The sequence below is a fragment of the Myotis myotis genome, unplaced genomic scaffold (assembly GCF_014108235.1).
Source record: "Myotis myotis isolate mMyoMyo1 unplaced genomic scaffold, mMyoMyo1.p scaffold_m19_p_1, whole genome shotgun sequence".
In the NCBI taxonomy this organism is placed as follows: Eukaryota; Metazoa; Chordata; class Mammalia; order Chiroptera; family Vespertilionidae; genus Myotis; species Myotis myotis.
In genome coordinates this window covers 174,889,994-174,913,436 of record NW_023416313.1, presented here as the reverse complement: position 1 = coordinate 174,913,436, position 23,443 = coordinate 174,889,994, and the positions used below count along the sequence as shown (strand labels likewise).

Below are 23,443 nucleotides of genomic sequence, written 5' to 3'. Positions count from 1 at the left end.
GGGCTGCTGGCCTGCCCAGGGGAAGGGGTGAGAAGCCAGCCCTGGACGAAGCAGGTTCTCCTCAGGGGCAGTCAGAGCCAGTCACAGAACCAGGCACCTGTGGGCTTCGCTGTCATGTAGAAGGCAGCTTGTAGCCACATCCAGGTTCCAAAACACTGAGTGAAATCAGTTTAGTTACTGAAGCACCTCAGAATCTTTAAGAATCTCACATGCATTTGTGATGTTTCCCAAATGTATGACTAACTCCTTTTTCTCAAAAGTCCAATTAACATCTTGTTGAACTAATAGTTTGGGAAATTGTTGCTATAAGAGACACATTTATTTTAGGAGGGTTTTGTTTTCTAAGTTAGTGGTTGGAAACTGAGAATGCATTCTCCCTTAGAAAACAATGTTGAATGTGATCACATGCCTGCTGGAAAAAAAAAGTAACCCATAATGTAGTTGAAACAGCACAACAGGAAATTGCATCCCAAGTTTCTACTTTAACAGGATGTCACAGGCCCCTTTGGGCTGCTATTCCCAGTCTCAGTGAGCCTGTGAGATTGAGACCCATTGTGATGGTTACTGTGGTAGCCACAGTCCCAGCGGGCCAGGTGTTCTGTATGGGAATTAAGAGAATAATTGAGTAGGTTCTAGAAAGGGAATAGCCATGATTAGCCTCTCCTTTTAAATTTTCATAATGAATCAATCTTTTCATATTCAGGAAGTTTAGGAATCAGTAGGCAATCACTAAAGCCAAATTCTAGATTTTCCATTTGAGAAAAATGGTAGGAAGGTCGTTCCCAAAGCTATGAAGGCAATAATTTGTATGCATATAGCTCAAAGAGAAATTAGTCAAAGCAAGTATCTACTGACTTATTCAGTATAGAATGCACAAATGCACACAGGATACCTTAAGAAAAATCAATAGCTTTATTTTTCCTCAATATATAGTTAGAAAATAGGTCTGAGAAGAGGTTTCATGGAGTAGACCAAAGAATTACATACAAAGTCACGAGTTCCAAATGAGCAAGAGAAAGGGCCAGACGAAGCGCCTTCCCGAGCACCGGGGCCTAGGACTGCCCCATCAGAGGGAGGGCGAGCGCTTTAATGGCTTTTGAGTTCAGCTGAGGAATCGTGCTGATCTTCAGGAGTTTGCTGCTTGCATACTTATTCTTGATGGCCTGCAGAAGTCATCTGTGGTTAAGGATACATCAGGACCCCCTCCGTCCCCTGACACCTTGTCCCTAGTCTAATTTACAAGTACTGAAGGGCCAGACCCACAATCTCAGGTGGTAGGGTGATGCCAGCAAGTGCTCTGAGGCCACACTGTGTTGTGCCTGACAACTTCCTTCCATGCCAAGTAATGGAGCAGGCCCAGTTGGTAGTACCAAATGACTTCCAGCTCCAAGGCGCAGGCTCCCTACCAGAGGGGTGGGAGGTGGAAGCTGTGCTTATTGTACCTAAGTACCATCAGGCCTGGCAGCAATACCTGGCAATAAACATTGAGTGGCGATTGTGCTTAGCAGAGCCCAGACAACACCCTCAGGACTTAAACATTATGCTTCCACTGTGTGCTATCGTGCTGAAGCTACACGTAAGAAAGCAAACCCGGGTGTGAGGTACAAATGCCTCACTCTCTGTGAAGCTGACATTCTGTGTCATACAAGCACAGGGCAGTGCCCAATCTCCCCGGGCTCCTTCTCTCGGGGGGGGCCACACGGGACGCTTCCCGAATGGGCTTCTTGCCCCTCCTTTACATGCTTGCTAGGCAGGTGCCTTTCATCATTGTCCCAAAGGATCCTGGACAAAGGCCCTGAGCAACATCACCCAGATACCCAAGCCTTCCTCTGGGCCATCTGAGGTGGGCCCCTGCTGTTCCGACCACCCGCCGACCAGCGCTCCCTGCTGGCTGAGCCCACGGGACACTGGGACAGGCGTGGATACGTCTGTTGAACAGCTGGCTGCCTGGATGACTAATCTGGGCCTGGGCATCGTTGGCCTGTTTTAACCCTTTGCACGCCATCAGCGTCTATAGACCTTCCCCACACACCAAGTGCTTCTGTAGCCACAAACCTCGCATATCAACTCTGGTCGCCCAATTTTAAAATCAGACTTGTTAGTGACATCTCTAGGTTTGTAAAAAAAATTATGGTAACTTAAATTCGTAAATATTCCAGTGCATATGGAATGGGAATGGTTTCCATTTTGGACGCATGGCAGTCCAAAACTGCTTTCAGCATTTATCAGTATGCTCCATCCACTGTGTACTAGAAAAATAGAGAGCTTGTGCTAAAACAAACTCTCACACATATGCCAATATATTTACATGAAAACACAAACAAAGAGATACACATACTCTCATATGCAAAGTCCACGGTCAAATACCTTTCACAGCTTAGCAAGGAGTACTTACGATGAACTTCGTCAGGTTTTCGTTTACTCTCACTACGTTTTTGGCCATGTGCTGCATGACTTCCAACACCTCGTTCTCCGTGTATCCAGTGTAATACTGCTGCTTTAAGTTCTGGAACACAACGCAAGAGAGGGGCACGATAAAGCCTCCACTTCTTTAGAAGGAGGCCCACTGCCATCTTACACATGCTGACATTTCTGTGTAAAAGCTGTAAAAGAACAAACGTCCCTCCTGGTCCCAGCAGAGCAGCCAGGACTAAGCCAGGATGTTGTGCGGCTCTCAGCTAAATCAAGTCAAAGTTCCCCTATCATCATCTTTTTAAAGAAGGTTCCACAGTGTAAGTAGGGTACTTCATGTAACAAAGCTTCTTGCTTACCCCTCTCACCACACTGAAAGGGAATGGCAAGTGGGGCAGAGGACAAACAAAACCCACAAAGGAATGCCTGTCACAATTATGGCAGAAACCTGGGACTAGGGCATGTCACATACCCCCCATCAAAGCCCAGCATGGCAGTGGCTGGCGGGGAGCTCAAGAGCCATATTGTCAGTCAGACAACAGCTAGGCCATAGGCAGCATCTAATTTACTGAATCGGGAAGAGCAAAGGCCACCCAGGACTCTCACAAGCCCTGGAGAACAGCGAGCGCTCAGAGAAGCCTCCATACCCAGCCTCCCAGAGAACAAAATTCAAGCAAAAGACAGTGTTGATTGATAATAAGACTTCATGTATGAAGATATGTAACCTGACTTTATTTCAGTTCTGTGATAAATACTAAAAGCTGAAGTACATCTCTTTCACAGGTACAATGTAATTGGGAAAAATAAACCACAGCTTAATCTTACTACTAAAAAAGATTAAAGAAAAAAAAGAACTGAACAGGAGCGAATCCTGAAATAACACACAACTATTGGTACTATGAAGTCAATTCCCAGAAAACAGGGAGACCTGTAGTTAGTAGGTTTAGAGCCCAAGGAAGCATGTCTGAGAGTAATGTAATTTGGCTAAAATGAGCCATTGGTACCAGAACTATGTACCATTCGTATACCAGTGGCCTTTTTACCTTAAGCTTTTTATTTCAAAAAATCTCAAATCTACAGAAAAACTAAAAGAATAATATAATGAACATCTTATATCCTTTGTGTAGATTCATCAATTGACATTTTGCCACTTTATCATGGTGTCTGCAACTCACCTTTAAATAGTGCAACAAAAAGTATTTCAGCGTGTGCCAAAAAATGTATACACAGACTTTGAATAATTATAAAGGCAGTGTTTATTAAAATACATTTCATTTTCATTTAGTAGCTATCGGCTGTTAAAGTATGCATGCATTTTTGGGGGGATACCCTATATATATATGCAATTGTATTGTTTGTGTGGAAAATAATACAATAATTAATACTAATACAAGAATAAACTGTTTTGCATACTCATAATTATAAACCTTTCACCTCACCATGTATATTATATAAAAATTGTATGTGTGTGTGTATACACAATATACATATATATATGTACATATATATACACACACACTTATCCTACGTATATATGCAAATCAACTGAATGGCTGAACAGCAGAACAACCATCTGGATGACCACCCTTGCTATGACACACACTGGCGCCAGGCCAGCCAAGGCGGGTGCGATACAATTGGTTGGGGGCCGGCCATCGCCCCATGATCGCCCCGCAGAGGGAGGCCCAGGCCACCGACTGGCGGGCTACAGCAGGTGGGCAGGGCCTCCCTCTGCAAGGGAGGCCTGGGGCCTGGGTGCCAATAGCCAGAGGGAAGCCTGGGTCCTGGGTGCCAGAGGGAAGCTGGTGCCAGCAGCCGGGGGTAGGAAGGCCTACTCTATTATTTTTTTTTTTTTTTTACCTTCTCATAATTTTTATTTCTTAAAGTATTACAAAGAGTATTACATATGTCTCCTTTTTTCCCCCCACTTGACATTCCCCCGGCCCCTACACCCCCAGTGTCTTGTGTCCATTGGTGAATCTTACATGCATGCATATAAGTCCTTCGGTTGATCTCTTAATCCCCCCCGCAAACCCTCCCCAGGCTTCGCACTGTAGTTTGACAGTCTGTTCAATGTTGCTCTGCCTCTGCATCTACCCCTGTTCATCAGTCTATACTGGTCCCCATTATCTGTCCCAACCTCACTGGAGCCGTCTCAGCCTCACCAGGGCAGTTTCAACCTCACCGGGGCCATCCTGACCTCACTGGGGCCATTGCAACCTAACCTGGACCGTCCTGATCTCACCGGGGCCGTCCCGACCTCACCGGGCAGTTTCAACCTCACTGGGGCCGTCCCGACCTCACTGGGGCCGTTTCAACCTAACCGGGGGGAAGGCCTACTCTTTCATGAATTTCGTGCATTGGGCCTCTAGTATATATATAAAACTTCTCCATCGTAAAGGTACAGTTTTTCTTCAGTATTACTACGTATCTGTGAGGTGATATTTTGAGACCATGTGGATCTCATGCCCAAAAATTTCACCTAATGACATAAGTATCAATTGATGCATTATATTGGTTCATACTCTACCATTCTTTCCACTGTAAATAGCTGGCTTTTGACTGATTATAAAAAAGCCGCCCCTTTCTTTCTCTCTCTCTCTTCCTATCTTCTTCCTCCTTATCTTTCTTTATTTTTAAAATTTTTTACTTATTGATTGGTTTGAGAGAGAAAGAGGGAGAGGGAGAGAGGGAGAGAGAGAAACACTGATTTGTTGTTTCGCTTACTTATGCATTCCTTGGTTGATTCTTGTACGTGCCCTGACTAGGGATTGAACCTGCAACCTTGGCGTATTGGGGTGATGCTCTAACCAACTGAGCTATCTGGCCAGGGCCTGTTTCCTTTCCTTTCCATTTTCCTTTCCTTCTTTTCATTATGGACTTGTGAATTTTTGAAATGTATTATAATCTATTACTTTCACTATTCCTTGTCATGCTCAAATTTTGTCAGAAAAGCCTTTTGAAGCCAGTTCCCATTTCCTTTTGATGTGACCCACTGCATTGATCTTTGCTTGCTATCTTGCTCATCTTGTACTTCTCCTGCCACAGCCCTGAAATCAGCCTTCTTAAAGGAGCCATAGTTGTATTCAAGATGTGGCTACTAGGCCTGTAACTGGTTTGGTTCAATGGATAGAGCATCGGCCTGTGGACTGAAAGGTCCCAGGTTCGATTCCAGTCAAGGGCATGTACCTTGGTTGCGGGCACATCCCCAGTAGGGGGTGTGCAGGAGGCAGCTGATCGATGTTTCTCTCTCATCGATGTTTCTAACTCTCTATCTCTCTCTCTTCCTCTCTGTAAAAAATCAATAAAATATATATATTTTTTAAAGTATCAAATTAAAAAAAAAAAAAAAAGATGTGGCTACTAGGTATGTTGACTGCTACTGGGTGGCCATTGTTTCTCGGCCCCTTCATTATGCATTTACTGACATTTCCAAAACAGATTTAATGTTATAGGGTTTTCCCTTTTGTGTTTAATTACTAACAATATTTTCTCTTTCTACTTATAGTGAACATTTTAAATCCTTAATAATTTAAATGTTTATTTATTTATCCTACAATACATAAATAGTTTCAGAATTATAATAACAGATTATTAACAAACTTCCTAAGTAAACTGTAAGTATGTTGCCTTTTTTGGTCCTTTGTTTTGTCTAACTTCAAATCCCACTAAGGATGCATAGTCAGAATGCTGTGTTCAAAAGTCATTTGAATTAATTCTTCCCTATGTTCTATTATCAATTTGATAGTGAAATTGTTTCTGCTTAATTCCATTTTATGGTTTGCATAAAACATTTCCACTGTTCAAAAGTTAAAAAGTTACATTATATTGTATACAAGTTAATAAAAATTATAGCCAGAAGTCCTGCTCCCATCCTCCACCTTCTCCCCTGTTCCCACCTAAGTCAATGGGTATCCATCTACACTCCTTTTTGGTCTTCCTTCATTTTTTTAAAACTTAGCAAATACATAAACACACATACATATACTCTCTTACTGCCCTTCTTTCTTACATAAAGTGTTAACTATACACACTTGTATGGAGGAAGCAGCTCTGCCATGATGCCTTGGTATCTTGCATGTATCCACATAGGCCGTGCAGGCAGAGGCCTGAGCCACGGCTTATCTGTCTCGTGACCCTCCCGGAACGAGGGGCTGGCCAGCATGGGAGGAGCTGCCTCTAAGCCAGCTCCCACTCACCTCCCTATCTCCCCTGGGAGGTGTTAGGAGACCATTTCTCATCACCTCCTGGTTCTGAGGAGGCTCTTCTCTGCTGCTCTCAGGTTCAGCTACAGACTATACAACTGCTTGGTGGCAGTCTAGAAGAGGCTCCTGCACAAATGGCATCCCATGCCCTGCACTGCAGTCATCCAGTCCCTTTTGTTTCAATGTTGTTCTCTTTGGCAAGCGAGACAAGGACCTGAGGAGCTAGCATCTTTGTCTCCTTGTATGAATCTAAAAGTGGCTCATTTTATCTGTACTGGCGAATCAGCTGGGCTTTGGCCTTGCTTTGTCTTGTGTGCTTCACAATTTGCTTGTTTCACTTAACAAAATATCCAAGAAATCTTAGCCTATTAGTTCTTGGTGGCCTTCCTTATTTGTTTTCTTAATCCTCACCCTAGGAGTGAAGATATTTTTTCTACTGATTTTTAGAGAATGTGGAAGAAAAGGTTGGGAGGGAGGGAGGGAGGAAAGAAAGGAGGGAGGGAGAGAGAAACACCCATGTGAGAGAGACATATCAGTTGGTTGCCTCCTACTCACACCCCGACCAGGGCTGGGAATTGAATCTGCAACTGAGGTACATGCCCTTGACCAGGAATCGAACCTAAGACCTTTCAGTCCTAGGGTTGATGCTCTAACCTGAACAAACTGGCCAGGGCCGTCCTCATTCTTTATGACTCTGTAACACATGTGTACCATGGTGTCATCACCTCTCTCCATCTGGACCATTCCAACAGCTTTTTTTATGCCTTTGGACTCTTAACAACTGCTGAAGGACAGAATTATAAAAATGCTAATGCCTTTCCTGTCAAGAGGTCCTACAATATGACTTGACAAATTTCTTCTTAAATCCAATACTCACCCATTTTCCTTGGCCTAGAACCTTCTGGGACAGGCAGGAAGCAGCCGCTGCCACCCTGGAAGGGTGATAATGCACCATGTCGTAGTCGATGAGAGTCAGTTCCATCAAATATTTGGCTAACGTGTGCTGCTCAACATCAACCTACGAAAGAACAGCCAGAGACAGGAAGGAGCACAGTTATTATCTTGCAAATTTCTGGATGGAGGACTAAGAACACAAATCCACTAAACTCATTTTTCCTTCCCAGGAACCATTCTACTCCACAGTATGTCAAACACAGAATGTGAGGTCATTTCTCTTAAGAGCTGATGCAATAAGTATTGGGACTTATCTAAAAGATGTATCCTATAAATTCATAAGTTTCACTTTAATTGGATCAATGTTTCTGGGTTGAGACAACAAGCAGCAAAATAAAGTCTCCTACAGAATTGGAGGCACTTACCTCCCCAGCTTTGGATGCCCGCCTTAAAAAATGTAGTGGTAAAGGCCGACCCAACTCAAATTTCAGTTCTTTCAAAATTAGAGCTTCCATTTCTCGGATTTGGGAACTGGTATACGCATTGTCTGTGATGTAAACGAAGTCTTCTATATTTGGAGAAAACATTTCCTCATACTTGGAGGCCAAAAGCAAAGCTGTAATCCCAACCAGTTGAAGCTTCTTACGAGAGACTGGCTGGACCTAATTGGAGAAGAATGTGTCCAAGTCATACCTAACAAGAAGACTGGAAATCTGGGTGGAAGAGAGCGAGAGGGAACCGAGTCCTGGAGATGTGCACATCGACTCTCTCACATCAGAGGCCTAAATGTTAACAGCCGGTACCACCACTGCTCACAGCAGCTGTCTGTTACTGAGTACTCACGACATGCCAGGCGCAATGCTAAGATTCTAACAATCACCTCATCGAATCAAAAACCCTATGAAATATGTATTTTCCCCAACGTAAAAACAGATGGTCTGATAAGAGATTCAGACACCAGTCCAAGAGGACTCAATTGCTGAGTGGAGAAGAATTATGCATGACAATGAAGCTCCCAGTCACTGCTCCATGCCCGCTGTCCTGGCTGGAGTGCCTAGGGAAGCCCCAACGTGACACTCAACATGGTCTGAATCAGCACAAGGCCAAGCCAAAAAGCAGGAATTCAACAGCCTCCTGGGGACAAGGAAGGAGATTCTTCAATGTTTCTGTCATCCTCACCAAAAGTATACTCTTTATTCAGTCTGAAGAATCTTTCATAGACGTTTCATAGTCAGTGAAAATCTCAGTCTAGGGTATAAGAGCCCCCCTTAATTCCTTAGAAAAACAAAAACAAATAAAACTGAGACTTTGCTTTTCTTGCTTCAACTCTAATTACTGAAAACTACCAAAAATATGACTGTATAATGTAAATCACTTGTATAATGAAAACCACTATGGTTTCTTAGGATTTTGTAGTATCTTAGGGTCATTAATTATAAACACAGTTATTGTTGTATTGTTTATACTTGACCTAAACCTGTATCATAAACGTTGACTTTACATAAATAAATCATATCTGCAAGGCTACTATTTGGTAGATTACACACTCATGGTTTATGTCTGGAATTTCTTCTAAGTGGTTGGTGTTTTTGAGTTACCAACTGATAAATATTTTGATGATCACTCTGCCTCTCACCTTAATTTCTTACAGTCCTTACTTGAGATTTCATTCTAATACACTCCCCCCACATACCCCAACGCTTTTATAAAAAATTCTAAAAAAAAAAAAAAATTCTGCCTCCTCCACTTCTACCATGATTCAATGTCACACCTGGCTGGAAACTTTCAAGTTCTCTAACCAAACTCCTCTTTTCAGAGGAAGCTCACCAAAGAATACTGTACTATGGAAACTGCAAGCAGGCCAGGAAAGCCAACATCACAGGCCCCACAGGCTTCAGACTGACTGCAGACCATCTGCTGGCACAGCTCCTTCAGGAGTGACTGAGGCAATGCCGTACTTCCCCCAGCCTGTTCAGCAGGCTGGCCGAACTAAAATGCCCCCCGTTGCTCAGAACCACCAGAGGTTTGACACACTTGGAGAGCTTCCCATTCTAGCCCCTGAAGTTCTCTGGCTTCTCATAAATTGGCTTTTGGTCTTTTCTTCAAAGCTACCACACTTTGACATCCCATAAACGCAATGTTCTGTGAACCCCTGGTACGAAGTCCCCGCAGCCACACTTACCTGTAAAAATCGATCCATAATGGCGACGCACATGTAGAGGGTCTCCTGCAGCAGCCTAAACTTGGAATGGACCTGTACCAGCCAATCCACCAGGATGGCACGCATGCGTCCATTTATATCTCTTCCTTCTAAGAAATGTGGACTTATGGTTTGCAGAACCTGTTGGGAGAATTAAAAGTTTAAAGAGCTGAACTCGTTTCCTTCCCAGCTGTGTGGTACATTCGACACTGTTTACACAACCAAAACACAAAGGACCACTCACCTCAAGCTGTCTCAGATACTGATAGATATCCTTAACGTAGTCGCTGCAGAGCTGAGGGTTCTCCCAATCTTCATTATCAATATCTTCAATCTTGCAGAGCAAAGCATCAGAGAAAGCTTGACAGAGGTTCTCTTCCTTCATGGAGATATCCTCAGGTGCAGGATAAGGCTCCTACATTGGCAAATTAAAGTGCATGTATTACCACTTTAGGAGCAGCCTTCATCAAATACATGCAGAGCTAATTGGTTTAAAAGTATCATATAACCCTGGCCAGGTAGATTAGTTGGTTAGAGCATCGTCCCAATACGCCAACACTGCAACTTCTATCCCCAGTCAGGGCACATACAAGGAGCAACCAATGAATGCATAAATAAGTGGAACAACAAATCGATGTTTCACTCTGTCTCTGTCACATATCTCTAAGGTCAAGCAATCCTATCTAATAATAGACAAAGATTGAAATTAACCGTACCTCCGCTACACTTCCCATTGGCTAATCAGCGAGATATGCAAATTAACGGCCAACAAAGATGGCGGCCGGCAGCCACGCAGCTGAAGCGAGCAGGAGGCTTGCTTGCTCCAGTGATGGAGGAAGCCAAGCTTCCTCCCTGCTGCGGCCAGGCTCTGAGCTCCACTCTAAGCAACAACGTTGCAATTATAGAAGCTAAACAAACCCCAGATACCTGCTTTCAGCAGGTCATGGCCTCGGAGCTGGAGTGGCAACAAAGTTTCAATTATAGAAGGTAAATAAATCCCAGAATTTAAAAAAAAAAAAAAAAAAGGAGAGGCTGAGAGCTTCAGTTGCTGGAGGGCTTGACCAGCCTGAAAACCCTCAGCCCCTCATCCAGGCTGGCCAGGCACCCCAGTGGGGACCTCCACCCTGAAGGGGGTGCAGGCAGCCTGAAAACAGCCATCAGCCCCTCATCCAGGCTGGCCAGGCACCCCAGCGGGACCCACACCCTGATCCGGGACACCCTTCAGGGCAAACCAGCCGGCCCCCACCCATGCACCAGGCCTCTATCCTATATAGTAAAAGGGTAATATGCAAACTGACCCTAACAGCAGAAAGACTGGGAATGACTGGTCACTATGACACACACTGACCACCAGGGGGCAGACACTCAATGCAGGAGCTGCCCTCTGGTGGTCAATGAGCTCCCACATGGGGGAGCTCTGCTCAGCCACAAGCCAGGCTGATGGCTGCGCTGCCAGTACAGCGGTGGTGGTGGGAGCCTCTCCTGCCTCCTCAGCAGCGCTAAGGACGTCAGACTGCAGCTTAGGTCTGCTCCCCGCTGGCAAGTAGACATGCCCCGAGGGCTGCCGGGCTGCCAGAGGGATGTCTGATTGCCATCTTAGGCCCAATCCCCCGGGGAGCGGACCTAAGCCAGCAGGTGGTCATCCCCCGAGGGGTCCCAGACTGCGAGAGGGTACAGGCCTGACGGAGGGACCTCCCCCCCCCCAACACCACCGAGTGCACAAATTTTTGTGCACCGAACCTCTAGTCAATCAATAAAATATGTTAAAGCCAAAACAACAAATTTCAGGTGAATAACTCATGATGTAGTAGATGAAGTCTTTAGAGATATACTCCCCTTTAAAATTCTCTAATTTACTCAAAGTGAAACCCTAAGTCTTCACAATGGCTTACAGGCTCTGCAGGATCTGATCTTCCTGTTCCCTGCTGACCAGTCTCCTGCTCCTCTCCCTTAGTTTGCTTCACTCCAACCTACTAGCCTCCCCCACTGCAAACAGGCTCCCACTTCCCAGAATGCGCTTGTTCCTGTGTTCGATGGGTAACTCCCTCAACTTCTTCAAGTTTTGTTTAAATGCTACCTTCTCATTGAGGTCTCTCCTGACTTCTACTTAAAATGGTCATCTGCTTCTTATTCCCACCACATGTGTTTCATATCTCTTAGTGTGTTTTTCCCATGTAACCTATAACCGCCTAATATATTACAGAGTTTACGTATGTATGGTATGTATTATTTTCTTTCTACCTCTCCTGGAATGTGAGCTCTATAACCCTACATTTATTTAAATTGATTTGTTCACTAGGTATCTCAAATACTTATGTCATCCCTAACATAGAGTAGGTGCTTGATGAATATTTATTGAAAGAAGCTTAGACACCTGGGTTCAGAGATTCCTCCAGCTGACAGTTCACTTTAGCAGTAACCTCTTCTGCCAGTGTAATGCTTTCTTCTCGCCAATTAATTTATTCTGAACTGAGAAAATGTTTGGAAACTAAAAAGCAGAAAAGCACATTCCAGCCTATGAATAAAATAGGAGGAGGGAGCAAAGACCGAGGAGGTATACACCCACTAATTATTTTCTTATATTGATGGGGTGGTTTTTTTTTTCAAATCACACATTAAAAATACATTAAGTTAAAGCAAGTGTTTAGTAATGAAGTATAAATAAACCATTACCTTTTAAAAGAATGAGAGGTACTTCTCAAAGTAAAACCTAACAGAATTGGTAGGCTGTAAAGAATACGTATTAAAGTAATAAATATAGAAAGAGAATGCTATATAATAAACAATTTTGATTTACATTAAAGCTCAATGATTATAGTTTCCAATCTTAGAAAAGGATAAAACATTACCAACAAGATATACATAGCAATTCGAAACAGGCCCTTCCCTCTTAAATCAAAGTTATTAAACCAAGAAAGGGCCAGGAGAATAAGAGGTATTCTGGTAGGCATGACATTTATTCAAGAATATAAGAATTCCAAGGGGCTAGAATAAATAAGAAATGCTACTTGGGGTACCAGGGAGAAACCTAGGGACAGTGACCAGAGAGGGGAAGACCTTCAGGAAAATGAGTAGGGAAAAGGTACACCAGTACAAAGTCCCAGCGGAAGCCAAGAGATAAAGGCAAGTGTGGGGACTACACACTGATTTGGGATGGTGGGAGGTAGCACGTGAGGTATGCAAAGATGTGCTGGAAAGGTGAGCAAGAATCTAACTAAGGAGTTTAGATTTATCCTAAGGCAACTGAACTCACTGAAGGAACTGAGCAAGAGTGACTGGAATAGAATGCACATTTTAATAAGTACATGTAGCTTCAGTGTAAGGTCACCTTTTTCAAGGATAAGCATTTTCACTCTCCCCAGGGAGGGCAGTCAGTTCCAGGAAGCTGGTTTAAGGAAGCAGAGATTACAGTGGGGCCTTGACTTTGAGACCCAGGTTGTTAAGGAGCTCGTTAATTCAAATTACTCTATCAACTCAATGCAAAAAATCAGCTGAGAGACAGCTGGTATCTCAAAAAACTCGTTAGTGGGGACACTCGTAAGTCAAGGCCCCACTGTATCGTCATGTGCTGCCTCAGCAGCTTGAAATGTTTACTCATGTCTGTTCAGAAGTACACCTGAGTTTAGCTATATCCCCATATCCCCAGCATAATTTTCTAAAAGCATTCCTTTTGGACTCCAGCTTAATTATTCTAAAACTAGAGGCCCCGTGCACAAAAATTTGTGCACTCGGGGGGAAGTGAGGGGGGTCCCCTCAGCCCAGCCTGTGCCCTCTAGCAGTCTGGGACCCCTCGGGAGATAACGACCTGCTGGCTTAGGCCTGCTCCCGGGTGGCAGAGGGCAGGCCCAATCCCTAGGTGCAGCTCCTGGTCGGGCTCAGAGCAGGGCCCATCAGGGGGGTTGGGGCTCCGTACCCTGTCATGCACAGAGCAGGGCCCATCAGGGGGGTTGGGGCTCCGTCCCCTGTCACACACAGAGCAGGGAGGATCAGTGGGTTGGGGCGCCGCCCTCTATCACCCACAGAGCAGGGCCAATCAGGGGATTGGGGCGCCGCCACTGTCACACTCAGGGCAGGGCTGATGGGGAGGTTATGGCTCTAACCCGTCATACACAGAGCAGGGTCCGGAGGGGAGGCGGGGGGTTGGGATGCTGCACCCTGTCACACACAGAGCAGGGCCGATCAGGATGTTTGGGCACTGCCCCCTGTCATGCTGATCCCGGTGCTGGGAGGCATATTACCCTTTTACTATATAGGATAGAAGCCTGGTGCACGGGTGGTTGCCGGCTGGTTTGCCCTGAAGGGTGTCCTGGATCAGTGTGGGGGTCCCCACTGGAGTGCCTGGCCAGCCTGGGTGAGGGGATGATGGCTGTTTGCAGCTGGTCACACACCCTTCAGGGTGGGGTCCCCACTGGGGTGCCTGGCCAGTCTGGGTGAGGGGCTGAGGGCTGTTTTCAGGCTGGGGGTGACTGAACTCCCAAACGCTCCTTTTTTCCTTTTTTTTTTTTTTTTTTATTCTGGGCCAGCTTTAGCTTGAGGCTTGGCTCCAGCTCTTAGGCCTCCGCTCCTGAAAGTAGGTTTCTGCCTTTGCATACAATGTTGCGAATCTGCTGGCTGAAGTCTGGCGGTATTTGTTACAGTGTTTGAAACTGCAGGCTCAGAGGCCTGCAGTCGCAGGCGGGGAACGTTGGTTTTCTCCATCACTGAGGCAAGCAAGCCTCATGTTAGTTTCAAGCTGCCTGGCTGCCGGTCGCCATCTTGGCTGACAGTTAATTTGCATATCTCGCTGATTAGCCAATGAAAAGGGTAGCAGTCGTACACCAATTACCATGTTTCTCTTTTATTAGTGTAGATCTTTCTTAAGATCCCACTCATCATGCAAGTAGTAGCCTAAGCCCTATAAACTAACTGTGGGGCCCTCTGCCCAGGGCTACTGCATGTAAAATAAAAAACTGTATCAGCTAGTTATGCAGCACAAACCTCTGAATGACAAAATCAGCCTAAAGAATTAAAACCTTCAAGTTAGACGAACAAATGAGTTATGTGAACTGTCAGAGACAACTGAAAAGTCAATCAGAAACAATGAAGATGTGAGATTTTGCTGAACTTGAACTTCTGTTTGATTATGAGCTGGGTGAAGTGTGAGTCAAGGCTACTGAAATTCTCCAAGTACCAACATTGAGTGAGTTGTGTCTGTTAAGAGAACAATTAATACTGATGGGCAAATATATAGGTATTTACACAAATCTTAGTAAAAGAGTTTCTTCTTTTTAAAAAAAAAATATGTTTTTATTGGTTTCAGAGGGAAGAGGGATAGAAACATCAATGATGAGAGAGAATCACTGATCGGCTGCCTCCTGCACACCCAACAATGCGGGGGTCAAGCCCACAACCCAGGCATGTGCCCCGACCGGGAATCAAACTGTGACCTCCAGGTTCATAGGTTGACACTCAACCACTGAACTACACTGGCCAGGCCAGAGTTTCTTCATTTATTAAATTTATGATGCCAAACATCATAAATCAATGTCAATTAAGTGCAACAAGGAAAGACTCCAAGTAAAACTTGATTCTGATCAGTTCCCAATTTGTAGCAGAGACTGTGTACTCGTGAATACATAGGCACACACAACTATAGAAAGGTGAAATCAGTTACCCTGATTAGCTTTAGGGAATGTAATATGCTGTGGAATGGAATGGAAGGGCTCACTGCTGTTATACACCCTGTGCTTCACTGGCATTTTAAGCAGCTATAGGGACAGGCATTTTAAACACCTGTACGGAGCAACAGTGACTCTGCAGATGGAGCAGAGGACAGAGCAAAAGCTAGAGGGCTGATGGGAGACAGGCGAGCAGAGGGGCTACCCTGCCAGGTGTGGCTTCCCTACATTGTAAATGTCATGGTCACTCCTGTACTCTTTTTCAGAGAAAAGTACCTTTGAATTGGAAACAATTATTGTTCATTAATCCCCATGTATTCTGAAACTAGAAGCATGTTTCAATCACAGAAATGGTTTTTAGATAAACTGAGCTACAGGTCCATAATTCTTTATCTGAAACACAGTGGCCTCAATTTTGTCAGGAAGCTTGAGAAAAAGGAGTCAGCCAAATGTGGAGAAAAGGGAACTCAGAGAGTGAAGTTCTGAAGGAAATTTCTCCTTTGTTTTGTTCACAATATTTTTGGTTCTTTGTTTTTTTTGTTTGTTTGTTGTTGTTTTTTTGGTCTTTTTTCCTTCTTCAATTCAAATAGTAATATGTATCTATGGTGAAAAAAATCTGACAATTTTAAGGAAGAAAATAAAAATCAATCTTAAGCCCAACATAATACTAAAAAGTATCATCAATATTTTGCATATGAAAACATTTTTAAAAGCAAATTTGGGGTTTCATTGCATCATATGTGATAATTTGAATGTTTTCTAATGTAACATGCATTTTTCAAAAAAGAATAGTTTATTGACTTTTGAGAGGAAGGGAGAGAAACATCAATGTGAGAATGCAACATCAATTTGCTGCCTCATGCACACCCCCAAGTGCACAACGGGCATGTGCCCTGACCGGGAATTGAACTGGCAACCCTTTGTGCACAGGATGACCCCTCACCAACTGAGCCACACAAGCCAAGGCTGTAACATGCATTTTGACATCTTTAAGTATTCTATTAAAACATGGTATTCACAGCATTTCATTGAATGGGTTTAACTGATCTCTTAATAGAGAATATGTCTCTATTATGAGATATTCATTACAACACTATTTAAAAGTCCTCTACTGTCTCTGTGACCATTTTTTTAGGATAAATTTTTAAAAACAGATTTACTAGGTATGGAGAATAACCATCTAAAATATATTGACAAATGGCCCTCCTGTAGTGCAGGAGGAACCACATAAACAGTCACCCATATAAATGCTTAGTAATAGTCAAGAGCTCAAGGTCTGAAAAGCTGCTCTGGGACTGGCATTTAGGAGGCCACTGGCAACCTCCCAGGAAAGGCCCATTAAGGGAAGGTTGATCTTGAGTATTTGTTCGGAGCTTTATAGTTCTTGATTTGAAGCTTTTTTTGTTTTATGTACAGCAACATCTTGCCACCACCTCTTCCAGGTAGAAGCTTCCCAAGTCTGTCCCTCCTTCTGATGTTGCTGGTCCATTTCTAACTATATTTCCCAGTGGATATCTTTCTGTTACCTCAACACATCTAAAGCCAAACAAGACACCTTCCCCTAAGCTACCTCTCTCTCCTGACTGCCCTATTTTTTATTAATTTATTCCTAAACTAGAGGCCCGGTGCACAAAAATTTGTGCACTGGTGGGGGGAGTGAGGGGGTGAGGGGTGTCCCTCAGCGGGACCTGTGCCCTCTCACAGTCTGGGATCCCTCGGGAGATAACTACCTGCTGGCTTAGGCCGGCTCCCTGGGTGGCAGATGGCAGGCCCAGATCCCACGCTGGGTCACAAATGGCAGGCCCTCTGCCGCACCGCCCTGCCCCGCTGCCCACCACACACGGCAGGCCCGGTGGGCGGCGGGGCAGGTGGAACGTGATCCGCCGTGCCCCGCCCCACCAGCCGCCAGGGCGCGCACACAAACTGCAGGCTCCGCTGCCCGCCAGGTCGCACACGTGGATGGCAGGCCTGGCGGGTGGCGGGGCAGGCAGCGGCGCGAGCGGATCGCACTGTCCCGCCCTGCCTGCAGTATGCAAATTCGCCATCTTTGTTATCCGTTAATTTGCATATCGTGCTGATTAGCCCATGGGAGGCATAGCAAAGGTACGGTCAATTACCATGTTTGTCTATTATTAGATAGGATGGTTTCTTACTCAGTGCTTAAGGGTCTCACTCCTCCACTCCAAGCAACATATCCAAAGAATTCCTTCAACATACAGGATGTGTCTGCAAAAGGAGTTCTAGTACATCCTGACACATTTGATGTTGTCTCTGAGCATCTGTATAGGTTGGTTCAAGACCCTCATCAGCTCCAGCTTAGACAATTGCAATTCCCCCTAATTTATGGTCCTTTCTCCCGCCCTACCCAGTTTCATCATTCCCTTCTCCTCAAAACTCTTCACATTCCTTATTGCCATACAGCAGCGATTTTCAACCGGTGTGTCACAGGAATTTTTAAAACATACAATACCTGGCTAGTCAGGGACACTGAGTTCTTTTCCCTGATAGAATAAATCGAAATCATACCTTTTTTTTTGGTCAAATCAGAAAAAAATATATTTTTTGGTGTGCTGCAGAATTTTAGTAATTACTTTGTGTGCCATGAGATGAAAAAGGTTAAAAATCACTGCCTTCAGGAAAAAAATCTAAATTCCAAGGCCTTCAAATACAACTGCAACCTTCTCCCAACTTTATCTTCTGCTTCCTCACACAAACCTCCTGACCCAAGTTAGTCTTGTAGACTCCTTACCCAAAACACATTTGGTGCCTTGATTCTTGCTACTGCTTTGTTCCCCTCCTTCCCCCAAAAGGTGCTTTTTCCTGTCAGCTTCTCCTTATCCTTACAAATGCTTACTTATTCCATGAAGTGCATCTAGGATCGTTTCCTAAGATTACTAATTTAATTTTCAGGTACAGATGCCCTTTCTATAGAAGCTTTGTGAAGGCAAGATGCCCCTTTATCAGCCTTAATATAACTGAATGCATATAGTAAGTGTTCGATGTATATATTTCTCATTTAACCAGTTTTATTTGGAAAAACTTCATACAATATATACATATCTTTGACCTGGAAAGAGCCAAGTAGTTATTGTTGTATTCTCAGCACCTGCAACAGAGCCAGCTCATGGTAATCACATGAGTGTATATAATCTAGGAATGACAGCATACATGAACTTGAACATGGTGGAAGGGGAACAGGCTGAGCTAACCAGTCACAGAATTGTGAGCTTCCACAGTCTTCATGGGCAAGTTCATTCTTACGGTTATTTTAACAAAAACTACCAAATTTCACTCTGAGATCACTAAATTTAATTTAGGTGTAATTAGCTATTATTCAAGGTCATAAATTAAATTATGGTATCATCACTAAAATGCATATATATATTCATTTCTTACAATGTTATTTCAAAGCAGAGCTCTCACTGTGAATGTTCTTCAAAAGTTGCAGTGCAGAAAAGGCACCTTGCAGCCTAGCCAAAAACAGGCTACTTCATGAAGTAAGTTTGTAAATTCAGAACTTCCTACCTTTGGAGCCAACATTCTCATCTGTACTGGTTTCACAGAAGCAACAGGTTTCGGCTGTTTGTTGACATTTGTTGTTTTGGTGGGTTGAACAGGTGCTTTGGTGTTTGAAGCTTTCTGCAAGGAAAAGATATGTGAATAGGGCAGGACAGACAATGTTGCTCCAGTGGGTGCCCATACAGTCCTCAAGGTTGTTACCTTAGCTACTTGTGTGGCTCTGGTTGTAACTCTATTTCCAATTTCTTCTAAAACTGCTCTCCGGAGTGTCACATGACTCTTCGCTTTAGAATTAACTTCTGTGTCAATGTTCTCCAAATCAGTGGACACCTAAAAAAATTTAAAAAGAGTTGAGACAACTGAAAGCACTTGGCTAATGTCAGATAACCAAATTCAGAATTGCTTTAGGAAAGGTTAATATGCTGAGATCTATTGGCAAGAGAAAAAAGTACATTTCAGGAAATCTAAAAATACTATTTGCGTTTGATAACATCACTCTACATTAGGCAGATCACTCATCTACCTTATCTATATATATATAAAGCGGTAATATGCTAATTGGTCCTACAGTGTCCCAGTCACAACCATTGAACAGGCTGTGCTTGCACAGGAGCTGGTGGGCAGGGATGGGGGCAGGGACTTGCACCATCGGAGACATGAGGCTGCTGCCGGGGGCAGACCCCCGGGCAGAGGCACGCGCAGGTCTGCCACGTCACCCGGCCTGGATGGGGGGCATCAGGATGGGGGCGCGGCCTCAGCTGAGAGAGCTCAGGGTCTGAAGGCACAGAGAGGAAGGGAGAACAGATGGGCAGTTAGCGGGTTTAGACCAGGAGGGGAGAGCAGATAGGCAGTTAGGGGGATCAGGCTAGGAGGGGAGTGCAGATAGGCAGTTAGGGGGATCATACAAGGAGGGGAGAGCAGTTAGGGCCATCAGGCCAGCAGGGGAGCAGTTAGGGGCATCAGGCAGGCAGGAGAGCAGTTAGGGGCATCAGGCAGGCAGGAGAGCAGTTAGGGGCATCAGGCAGGCAGGCAGGTGAGCGCTTAGAAGCTAGTGGTTCTGGATTGCGAGAGGGATCCCGGATTGGAGAGGTTGCAGACCAGGCTGAGGGACCCCCCCACCCCCACCCCCCGCATGAATTTCATGCACCGGGCCTCTAGTCTATAATAATCCCATTAGGAGCTTAACAGATCAGTGACTATTTCTCATATAGCACCCATGTCACTTGTTAGAGAACCCTATCTATGAAAGGTTACTTGCAGTATTTAAAAACCTTCCTTTACACAGATAAGTAACAAGTGTGATTAAGACACAATATTAAAAAGTTATAACAAGCCCCAGTTGGGTGGCTCGGTAGGAGCATTATCCTGTACATCAAAAGGCTGTGAGTTCAATCCCCAGTTAGGGTTACACACAGGAGTCAACCGATCAATGTTTCTCTCTCATATCAATGTTTCTCTCCTCTCTCCCTCTCTCTCTCTCTCTCTCTCTCTCTCTCTCTCTCTCTCTCTCTCTCTCTCTCTTCGTCCAGTGAGGATTTTTTTTAAAGTTATAATAGGCTGTTTAAAACCTAAACTAGCTTTGATTCGAATACCATTCTAGAAATAAGAAGTGCTTGTGTAGACATGATCTTGTAGAGACACAGCCTTTTAAAATGAGGTTACCATAGAATGGACTCTCTCTTATGTTAAGGTTACTTCGAAAGGAAATAGTTTTCATGGGTAAAATAGTTTTGCTCTGAAATTCACATAAAGTTGGAATTGCATGAAATAACAATTGTTAGTTGACCTTAACCTGTTTTAGACAAAATGTGCTTAGAAACAAAACCTGCTAGGAAAAGCAATTCATAACCAAAAAACTTAATTTTATTATAGAGGTGAAAAGTATGTCACAAGAAAAAAACAACACGTCCTAGTCCCCAGAAATTGGGAGTCCTAATCTTAAAGAATCTCCCAACAGGGGGTTTGAATGGGCCTACCAGGACAGAGAGGGCAAAGGAAAACTCAAGAATTTGACTATAAAAGAACTTTATGGGGTAGATTAGACAAAAATTACTCATCAGTTCGACTTCGATCACAAAAGGGTGGGAAGTAAAAACAGAATGTATTCAACTTATCAGGATTCTCCAAAGTCACCAGTGTGGCTCAGTGGCTGAGCATTGACCCATGAACCCGAAGGTCACCACCGGGGTTTCCAGCTCCACCCTCAGTAGGGGGCGTGCAGGAGGCAGCCAGCCCATCAATGATTCTTATCATTGATGTTTCTATCCCTCTCCCTTCCTCTCTGAAATCAATAAAAACATGTTTAAAAAAAAAAAAAAAAGTAAGTCATACTGTTCAATTTTTCTAACAGTAATTGCCAACGTTTTAAAGGTGGAAGCCCGGTAATGTCACTACATTTTTATCCAGCTTTTTAAAACCAGCCTTACAGCCAGGAGGCCGGAGATCAGCAGCAAAGGAAAAGTAGATCCAAGTACAATTCAAGCCCGCAGGGAAAACTTCCAAAACACCATCAACACTTGGATTTTTGCAAAGATGAAATCAGTGGGGTCACGCTTGATCCAACATTCAGAACACTCTACTGACTACGGAATTTCTTCCCGTCCTCTCCCCACCCCCACCGCGGATCCCTTGGCTGGTAAGGAGTCTGCGAGCAGAGGGAGGAAATCCGCGAGGCGGGTGTTCCGATAGCTCTCTACCAACCAAGAGCACTCGGGTCGCCCCAGGGCGCCAGGCCCGAGCTCGGGCGGCTCCCGGTACAGGTGCCACCTCCCAGGGCTGGCCTGGCCTTCCCACCCCCACCCCAGCTCGGAGACCCGCAGGGCCGGAAACCGGCCTGCGGAGCCCAGGCCCGGAGAGGCCCGCGGAACAGGACAGGCCGCAGGGGCAGCGGGCAGCCGGAAGAGGGGGAAAGCGGGGGGTTAGAAAGGGAAGCGGGGGGCCGGGAGAAGAGGAAAGCGGGGGGTCGGTGGGGACGTCCTATTCCCCAGAAGCTCGGAGTTGGAGAGAAGCGAGACGCGGCCGAGGGGCCGGCGCGGCCGCAGCCCGCGGCCCGGGTCGGTGTCGCCGGGCTCACTCACCGTCGGGCGTCGGAGTAGCGCCATGAGGGACCGGCCAGGCAGGCCTGCCGGCCGCCCGAGGAGGGACGCGGCGGGAGTGGGGGGCACAGGGGTCCGCGGCGCCGTTAGGTCCGCACTCTGAGCCCGCACCGCTGGGATCTTCGAGGTCGCCTAGCTCCAGGATTCAAATACCGCGCCGCTCGCGCCCCCATTGAGCGGCCGTACGCACGGTGCGCTCTTCCCATTGGCTAAGCGGGAGGCGTTCCCGCATGCTGATTGGCTGAACTTTCCAGACGTTTGTCATAACAACCGGTTGTTTTTCTGCCTGTCTTTTAAAAAAAAATCGCCGCCGCCTAGATAAACAATTAAATGTCTCAGTGAGAAATCAGACGTAGGACGTCTTCTCTGAATTTTAGTAAGGCCTCAGCTACGGATGTTGCTCTACGTTTGTACTGGGTGGGCGGAAGTTGGCTCTAGGGAGCACCCTGAAAATGCCATTTCGGATATTTATTCCTTTTCCGGAAATTTCGAATTGGAGTTCAGGTTGGGTTGGTTTGGTTCGTGAACAAGCGCCCTTGGGTGGCTCAGAGCTGCATGGTATAAAGTAGTTGAGACTCAAACGTGTGCTAAGGGAGTGGGAATTGTGGCGTTTATCCAAAAGCTAAGATTCCCAGAAGAGGCAAAAAGGAGAAAAGGTAAATGCCATTGGTGTGATTTGTGATTCATGTAAGATCTTCATTGTTGCCGGCACCTATTACCATTGCTTGGTATGTGTTTTGGTTGGTGCTCAATAAATTTTCGTTGAATAAGTGATCCTATGATGTGCAGAATGCTTTAGAATGAAAAAGAAGGTGTGATCCAGCCTTGAGCAGAAGGCTAGGAGGATCAGGTCACGACAGGAAAACAGGAAAGAAAAAAGTGAGAAGAACTGGAAGGGGGAGAAGGAAGAGGTAAAGAAAGGCCCAATGCCCACAATAAAGGTAGTGCAATGACTCCTGAAAACAGGCATCATCAAGCATTTGAGCCAGAATTCCTATCACACCTAGTCTACTCTTACCTCTCTAGCCCTAACTGGTTTGGCTCAGTGGATAGAGCATCCGCCTTTGGACTCAAGGATCCCAGGTTCGATTCTGGTCAAGGGCATGTGCCTTGGTTGCGGGCACATCCCAGTGGGGAGTGTGCAGGAAGCAGCTGATAAATGTTTCTCTCTCATCGATGTTTCTAACTCTCTCTCCCTCTCCCTTCTTCTCTGTAAAAAATCAATAAAATATATTTAAAAAATAATAATAATAAAATAAAAAATGGTTTACCTCTCTATTATTGGGGTACCAATAAGCCTTAAATGAAGATAAATGATCTGTATTAAATTCCTTCCCTTGCCCTTGCATCTTACATTTCTAAACCTGTTTCCTCTTTTATAAAACAGGAATAACTACAGCTACTAAGCAGCATAGCAAGATGTTAGTGTACCCATCGTCCTATAAGAAAAACTCTTGGGAA

At 44.9% G+C, this 23,443-nt stretch overlaps 1 protein-coding gene across 2 annotated transcripts; it reads right to left on the bottom strand.

The window, feature by feature from the left end:
* Window positions 1–889: 889 nt before the first annotated feature.
* On the bottom strand, window positions 890–22,176 carry CCNB2 (cyclin B2). Of its 2 annotated transcripts, XM_036303247.1 has the most exons (9): window positions 21,965–21,988; window positions 19,089–19,217; window positions 18,894–19,007; window positions 9,956–10,126; window positions 9,694–9,852; window positions 7,937–8,173; window positions 7,495–7,635; window positions 2,396–2,506; window positions 890–1,163 (listed from the first exon to the last, which is right to left on the bottom strand). In XM_036303247.1, exons 1-9 carry the CDS (start codon window positions 21,986–21,988, stop codon window positions 1,053–1,055), a joined length of 1,197 nt encoding a protein of 398 aa, XP_036159140.1. In that variant the 3' UTR covers window positions 890–1,052. The 2 variants fall into 2 exon arrangements, with proteins under 2 accessions (XP_036159140.1, XP_036159151.1); XM_036303258.1 differs by lacking the exon at window positions 7,937–8,173 and having other exon boundaries at window positions 21,965–22,176.
* Between the last annotated feature and the right edge of the window lie 1,267 nt (window positions 22,177–23,443).

Bases quoted from the DNA above. Each gene is read 5' to 3' on its own strand.
- CCNB2 (XM_036303247.1), bottom strand. From the start codon at position 21,988: ATGGCGCTACTCCGACGCCCGACG. The intron at 2,507-7,494 runs GTGAGTATTGGA...GTTGTGTTCCAG, and splicing joins TTCTAGGCCAAGGAAAATGG to AACTTAAAGCAGCAGTATTA. The intron at 1,164-2,395 runs GTAAGTACTCCT...TGACTTCTGCAG, and splicing joins AAAACCTGACGAAGTTCATC to GCCATCAAGAATAAGTATGC.